Raw genomic sequence first — 7923 nt, forward strand, 5'->3', positions numbered from 1 at the left:
GGTCCGGGCTGGGGATTCGAACCCGCCACCTTAGGTGTACGTGGCTGGCGCCTTAGCCGGTTGAGCTATAGGCGCCGAGCCTCTAGGTGCATTTCTTGTGAACTAAGCGACCTACATAAAGACCGGGAGGGAGCTCTGAGAATGCTGCGTGGGCTGGGTGTGTGAGCGAGCAGAGCCCCAGGAAAAAGCTGGCAGGGTCTGTTCCCTGGGGCTGCCCCTCTGCTGGGGAGTTGCACAGGGACCTCAACACTGTCTATAGTCAAGCCTTTGATGTGCCCCCACCCCTTGCTCAGGAGGTAAAGATTTAGGAGTATTTGTACCCCCCACCATTCCCTGTGTTTATTCATTTAATTTGGGATGATAGACAAAGATGATGGTTTATAACCCAAACCTTCCTTTTCAAGAAATATTTCTGGCACTGGTTTTCAATTTTGCAGCCATACTTACAGGAGCTATTCTTGGACTTGTCACTGTGTCTCTTTTTCAAAGCTTGCCACCAGTCTTTATATAGACACCTCCATTTTTGAGTTTCTTTATATAGATGAGTTCTCCATTTTTGAGTTTTTAATCTAGATACATCTCTTGGTTGGTGTGTTAGAGACCATTTATATGTAGGAAATAGAAGCATGAAGGGCTCTCCTAGGGAATGCATTTGTAGCTAAGAGCTGACATGGCGTAGATGTTGGCAGGGGCTGCTGGGCTGCTCACGGGGAGCTGGGACACAGCGGGTGGTGTGGATAGGCAGTGGGCAAAGAAGCCTCTTCCTTGTGGGGTCAGGCTGTACGCTTGGTGGGCCCAGGGAGGCCTCCCATCAGTGTCACTATGCTCTGGCTTGAATATGACCTTGTAGACTTAGAAGGGACCATGAGAGTCATCTGGGCTTACTTCAGGGTTTAGGCCAAGAGGTCAGGTTTGGAGTTTGTCCATTTTCTGGGGGGAGGGAACATAAAGCTTGTGGGACCCAGGGCATCCACACCAGGGCACAGAGCTGGCTGATGGTGGTAGAGCCAATAATTGAGCTCCAGCCGGGCTCCTTCCATAGTGCCCATGCTCTGCAGTTTGCAATCTTGGCAACCATAGATATTCTTCTGGTTGCATTGCAGGTTATTGGCAGAGTTGGTGATTTGGGCAGAATTGTTTGCTGGATGACATTGATCAGCCTGCCAGCAGGTGGCTGTGTTGAACAGGGCACTTTGTCAGATCTGTGGGCAGAGGGAATAGCCAAGCCTCCTGTCTTGCCCCTTTTGAGCTGCTGTAACAAAATATCAGAAACCAATGGCTCATTCCTCCCAGTTCTGGAGGCTGAGCTTGGTGGGTTCAAGGACACCAGAGAGGCCCATGTATCTGAGCATTGAAGGGTGATAGTAGGAGCTGACATGATCAGAGAGGCCACACCGTGTGGCCCCTGAAAGGACATCAGCTTTTACTCCAAAGGAGCTAGGAGCTGTTGGAGGGTTTTGAGCAGAGGAGGGGCCTGGATAGCAAAGGTCTTAGGAGGGTCACAAGAGTACTGAGTGGAGACTGCTCAGGAGTCTGGTCCTAGGAGGAACTAGAAACCACTTGGGAAGAGATGAAGGTGGCTGGGACCAGGGTGATGTCTGGGATCGAGGTGAGACTTGGTCAGAGGTGGATGTAGAGACCTGGAAGATTCTTTCCGATGCTGCTATGCACCTGGGGAGTAGACTAACTTTGTATTTCTTTTCTCTAGGCTGGCTTGTCACTTCCTGTGAGCCTTTCTCTCAGGGAGCCTCCTGCTGCTGGGCACCATGACAGTGAGGGGGGCCGCGCTGGCCCCGGATCCAGCGTCGCCCACGACCACAGCCGCATCACCCAGTGTCTCTGCGATCCCCGAGGGCAGCCCCACCGCCATGGAGCAACCTGTGTTTCTGATGACAACTGCTGCTCAGGCCATCTCTGGCTTCTTTGTTTGGACTGCCTTGCTTATCACCTGCCACCAGGTACCCAGGCCTTGGCGGGGAGGGGCTTCTAGAAGGATCCTGAGTGGTTTCTAGTCCAACAGAGTATTAGCCTGGCCAGGCTATGCTACAGTAATAGATAAACCCTGAATTTTCAGAGGCGTCACCTGATAGAAGTTGATCTTTTGCACATATCCCAACTTGGCCCAGAGCAGGTCAGGTACTGCTGTACAGCCCCAGCATCGTGCAGCTTCAAGGCATCCTCCCTCTGACAACTGGGAGCTGTGAATTTGAGGAAGGCACCTCAATCCAGAGATGACACTTGTCTTTTCTGCTCCCTTTAGATTGGTCAGAATTAATTTCATTCCAGTCTAAGCTCCAGGGAGCCAGGAACTATAGGAGCACATGGTTGGCAGGAGCCCCTTTGCAGGTGGAAAACTGAGAGGCAGGGGGGAAGAGGGAAAGATGGCAGAGCTAGGATGGAAGTCAAGTTTCCTGTCCAGCCCTGTTATCTCACAGCCTCAGAGAGGGCTGGGTGTGGGCTAAGACAGGCTTAGTGGCCCAAAAAGGAGGGTTGCAGGTGATCAGTGTAGAAGGGCTGGGTGTGTCTGCCCAGGTTCCCCAGTCAGCCCCGTCACCCCATGTCCCCATCCTTTCCAGAACCCGCTTATGCCCAAAGTGGTCAGCTCATAGCAGATGGAGAATATTTTGTTCTTTTCCTCCCTGGCCTGGGGCTTGGCTGGGCCATGTGTGATGTCATGAGACCTGGGATGGGACATGTAGGGGCTGCTGGGACTGAGGTCTATTCTAGAACAGCTGTTGGCCTTTGTGTGTAGCTCCTATTTTCTGAAAGTCATACTTCATTCTCCTAACTTCAGGGTAAGGCAGGTGGTCCTGCCTCTGTTTCACAAACTCAGCCAGGAAGTGCATCTACCTCCCTCAGAAGGGGGCCCCCAGCTCTCTTACCCTTGCACTATAAGTTAGGGGACAGGGCAGGGTGGGCTACAACCCAGGTGGGTGTGCCTTACCTCCATCCTGTTGCTTCAGACCCTCTGCCCAGAAGGGCAAAGGGGAAGGTGGGCTGTTGGGGCAGAGCCACCTGTATGTGACTTCCTGGCAAGCTTGTTAAACTGGATTCCAGGCTTGTCCTTGACCCTTGGTCTAGGGGTGTGGGCTCACCACCATAGCATCTGCAAGGAGGCCCCTTGGACACCACACGTGTGCTCCCCGGGCTTTGTGTGACATGGTGGTCTGAGTCTCACAGCAGCCTTGGACGCAGGGTTCCCCACCCGCATCTCACAAAGCAGAGTTCTAAGGCTCGGGGTGAGTGCCTCAAGTCAGGTGCTAGGCCAGTGAGTGGCAGAGCTAGGAGTTCACACATGCCCACGTCCCCTGGCCAGGCTGCCCCTCCCGCGGACGGGAGGCCTGGCTAATGTGCCCTCTGCCCCCAGATCTACATGCACCTGCGCTGCTACAGCTGTCCCAACGAGCAGCGGTACATCGTGCGCATCCTCTTCATTGTGCCCATCTACGCCTTTGACTCCTGGCTCAGCCTGCTCTTCTTTACCAACGACCAGTACTACGTGTACTTCGGCACCGTACGCGATTGCTACGAGGGTGAGGATGCGTGGGGGTATGGGGGAGGGCTGGAGAGCTGGTGGCCCCTGGGAGCCCCACCCACGCTCTTCCATGAGGGGCCTGCCAGCCTAACAGGATGACTGGTCTTGACCCAGCCCTCACTTTACCCCCTCAGGGTTTCTGTCCCAAATCGACAGGTAACAGCACATGTAGAGGAGTCTCCCCTTACAGATACCTGGAAGCAGGCCCTCCACTTATGTCTCATTTCCCAATCTGGCATCTCCAAGTGGGGGTGGCAGCAAGTGAATGGTCTTTGTGTATCGAGAAACTCCAGGTCACCCCAGGTACAGCTGAGTGGGGATTTATCCAGGGAGGGCAGGGGCAGCAGTAGAGCCAGGTTCCATCCTCCTGGGTCTTAACAATCAGAGCTCTGTCCCATGAGGTGCTTTGCGGTGCCACCGAAAAGGGACCTCACCAAGGGACCTTGAATTCTGTGTGTGGAGCAGAAACATCACCTGCTCCTGGGCTGAGCTCTGACCATGGACCAGGCCCTGGGTTGCAGCAAGGCCATTCTTCACCTTCTCTGCCTTCTTTGACCTGTGGTCTCTAAACTGTCAGCCTGAGATGTTAAGGAAGCTACTCTGACAGGGAGAGAGGAATCTCTGGCTGGGAGGTCATTGGGGGTGCTGTGTTGGGGACCAGTCTCGGCCAGAGGAGAGGTCAGGGGCAGAGAATGGATTGCACTGGGAGCCAAGGACAGGGACATAGAGAATTTACATTTTCTTTTAAACTGTTGACACATAAAAATATGACAAGATTAGAAATTGCAGGTTTTACAGATCTAGGTGAAGGGTGGATGAGAAGGGAGAGGCCAGAGGTTTCAAGACAGGTGGCAGGCCAGGAGTGCCTAGGCAGTCCAATAGGAATGGGGTGGTCCCTCGAGTCAAGAGCTTTACTTTTTTTTTTTTTTTTTTCTGAGACAAAGAGTCTCATTTTCTTGCCCCTGGTAGAGTTCCGTGGTGTCACAACTCACAGCAACCTCCAAGTCTTGGGCTTAAGTGATTCTCTTGCCTCAGCCTCCTGAGTAGATGGGACTACAGGTGCCCACCACAACGCCTGGCTATTTTTTTTTTTTTAAGAGATGGGGGTCTCACTCTGGCTCAAGTTGGTCTCGAACCTGTGAGCTCAGGCAATCCACCCACCTTGGCCTCCCAGAGTGCTGGGATTATAGGTGTTAACCACCGTGCTTAGCTCAAGAGCCTCACTTTGATGCCCACACACCTCTCAGGGCCTGTAGTTCCTGCCTCTTCACTGTACCTTTTGCTGATGATTCTGGATAAAGTGACCAGATGTGGTCTTCCTCATGCTGAGGTCAGGCCGCTCTGGCCATGCCCAGAAGTTGTCTACATCCCTGACCTAGGAGGGCTTTGCCCTGGCCTGGGCTTCATGGATATTGGGATGCACTGAGCCTATTCTCCAAGCAGCTGGAGTCTCTCTTCCTGATACTTGTTGAACCTTGTGTATCCCTAGGACTAGCAGGGTACAGGAAATGCATTTGGGATAGGAAGAAATAGAGGTGCCTCCTGCCCCGGCTTTCACGTCTCCCCATTGCCCATCCTCTGTCAGCCTCCTTTCTAACTGGAGCATGCCAGGTGCTTCCTAGCCTTAGAGGTTTGGTGTGTGCCAGTCCCCCTTGGCCTAGAAATCTCTTCCCCTGCTCTGTGGCTTCCCCTCTGCTCCTCCCCATCTGTCCTCCAGTGTCACTCAGAGAAGCACTTTCTGTTGCCCTTGCTCCGGCAGCCTGGGGCCTGCACGCTCTCCTACCATTTGCATTGCCTTGCTTACGCTGTGTCGTCCTGAGCAGACTGCCAGCCCTGTCAGAGCAGGATGGGAGTGCCCAGGCCTGGACAGAGCCTAGCACATGGGAGCTATTTACTCTATAACTTTTGTACAAGCAAGTGTGCCTTCCATTCTTCCCCATGAAGCCTCATTGAATTCCCAGGCTCCCTCCTCCTAGGCTGGTGTCCTGTCCTGCCTCTTCCTGGCGAGAATACCGAGGCCAGGTGGGGTCCTCTTTAGGGTTTAACTGGGGCTCTCGTGTCCAGTGTTCCTGGAAGCAGCCGGGTCTGCAGGGAAACCCTTGGGTACCCGAGGAGCTGTACAGCTAAGACTGTGGAAGTCGGGGGGCTGAGAGTCCTTCTCCAGTCAGCTGCCAGCCTCGCATATGCCAGTCTGGTTCCTTCAGAAGTAAAAAGTTGTTCTTTGCCGAGGGGCCTCTCCCTGTGTGAGCAAGGGGCAAGGGTAGTTTGTCTTCTTGGCTGGGCCCTGAAGACTGAGGTACGTGGCAGAAGTTGGGGGACACAGCCAGGGGAACCTCTGCCCTGCCCTTGTTCTGTGCCCAGAGGCAGCAGCAGATGGTTGGCAGTCACCCCCACTCCAAAAGCCTCTTTGTTTAGGCCCCGTCTGTCCCAACCTGCCTCCCACCCAGTAAAGGTCCTCTCAGGAAGTCTGCTGCCCTGTGAGCACATCTCCTAGCAACGCCATTATCTTCTTGGCCCGGCATCTGGCAGGGAGTTTACAAACAGCATAGCAGCTGCTGTGGAGTTCAGGTGGCCTGGAGTTCACCAGCGTTAGTGTCTGTGTCAGCGGGTCTGGCCCTGGCTTTGCCCCTTCCTGCACTGCCCGCAGAGTTGTTGACCAGGAGTCCCTTAAAATTCAAAACGATGTCCCCATTTGTCCCTCCTCTACCTTTTCTCCTCTGTGCTCCAAGAGCTGAGCAGGCCAGGGAGGCACGGGGAGGGTAGGGGTTGGCTCAGTGGAGAACTCTGATTTCAGATCGACCAGCCCCTGCCAGACATTGCTGGGCATTGCACAGACATTGACTTTTTTTTTTTTTTTTTTAACAAAATTCTGCTTTTAAACACTAAATTTTAGTTTTATTAAAGTAACACACACAGTCCCTGGGTTACAAATGAGATAGATAGGTTCTGTAGATTTGTTCTTAAGTTTAATTTGTATATAAGTTGGAATAGGTACATTTACCTATTATACACTCCATTTGTAAGTGCGAGTCGTACATCAGTTGGATGTTTGTAACTCAGGGATTTACCATAAGAGCCTCCATTTGTCAGTGTGAGTTGTATATAAGTCAGATATTTGTAACTCAGGGACTGCCTGTATAGGCACATGATTGAAACATAGAAATGCCCCAGTTCTTTTTCACTCCTAAAGTCACTGCACTTTCAACTCCTAACTGTCTCTTCTTAGAATAACCTACAAATGTGCTTGTATTTTTTTTCAGTTTTATATAGTTTTACATTGGGGTGTCCTACTATAGAGGGTTTTTTTGATTTAGGTATCGGTCCCCTGGGCCTGTGCGCATGCATGCACACACACATACACACACTCTCTCTCTCTCTCTCTCTCTCTCTCACTTTCCCTCGTCTTTTCAGTGTGACTATATCGCGATTTTTTTTTTTTTTTTTTGAGACAGGGTGTTGGCTGCCCAGGCTAGAGTGCAGTGGCATTGTCATAGCTCCCTGCAATTGCAAATGTCTGGGAGATCCTCCTGCCTCAATGTCCTGAGTAGCTGGGACTATAGGCATGTGCTACCACACTTGGCTGATTTTTCTTATTTTTTGTAGAGATGAGAGCTTGCTGTTTTGTCCAGGCTGGTCTTGAACTCCTGGCCTTGACCTTGGCCTCCCACAGTGCTGGGATTATAGGAGTGCACCACCACACCTGGCCTCCTTTTCCTAAATCTGTATTCAGGGTTTGTTTTACTGTGTTCCTGCAGATGCTGCTCACAGCTGAACCTTGTGGTGTCCCAAGGTTGCATTCCTTTTTTTTTTTTTTTTTCATTTTTGGCTGGGGCCAGGTTTGAACCCACCACCTCCAGCATATGGGGCCAGCACCCTACTCCTTGAGCCACAGGTGCCGTCCGTGCATTTCCTTTATGTAACTCTGGTTTTGCTCTGGTTACTGCTTATCTTGCTTTTTTGTTTGTTCAGTTTTCTGTGCACCTATCATTAATTTATTCCCAAATGCTCCAATTGAATTGAAAAAAAAAATCCTGCTCTCAGTAAAACCAGACTAATCCAGGAATCTCTTGAGTGCTGCTTTTTCCCTGGTGACATTTCTCTTGGAGCCATCTCCTTTTTGATTAGATGACTCCCCTGCTTTCTGGGCTTCTTCCTGAGAAAGAGCATGCACGGAGGTCTAGTTTTTGGAATCTGAAAGTATCTTTATTATACTGTTCTATTTGATGGGTGTTTGATGGGTATATAATTCTAAGGTGGAATTCATTCTCCCTTGAATTTTTTTTTTTTTGAGACAGAGTCTCACTACATTGCCCTTGGTAGAGTGCTGTGACATCACAGCTCACAGCAACCTCAAACTCTTGGGCTTAAGTGATTCTCTTGCCTCAGCC

The 7923-nt window shown here is 51.4% G+C and overlaps 1 protein-coding gene across 3 annotated transcripts in view; it reads left to right on the forward strand.

Moving 5' to 3' along the window:
- TMEM184B (transmembrane protein 184B) overlaps positions 1–7923 on the forward strand; it is a 51946-nt gene that overhangs the window by 29201 nt on the left and 14822 nt on the right. For all 3 annotated transcript variants that reach the window (XM_023509458.1, XM_023509459.1, XM_003783207.3), the window contains exons 2-3: positions 1709–1958; positions 3368–3533. In XM_023509458.1, coding sequence (XP_023365226.1) covers positions 1767–1958; positions 3368–3533 — 358 coding nt within the window. In that variant the 5' untranslated portion in view covers positions 1709–1766. The remainder of the gene's footprint in view (positions 1–1708; positions 1959–3367; positions 3534–7923) is intronic.

Source organism: Otolemur garnettii, unplaced genomic scaffold (assembly GCF_000181295.1).
Source record: "Otolemur garnettii isolate 467f Iridium unplaced genomic scaffold, OtoGar3 scaffold00007, whole genome shotgun sequence".
In the NCBI taxonomy this organism is placed as follows: Eukaryota; Metazoa; Chordata; class Mammalia; order Primates; family Galagidae; genus Otolemur; species Otolemur garnettii.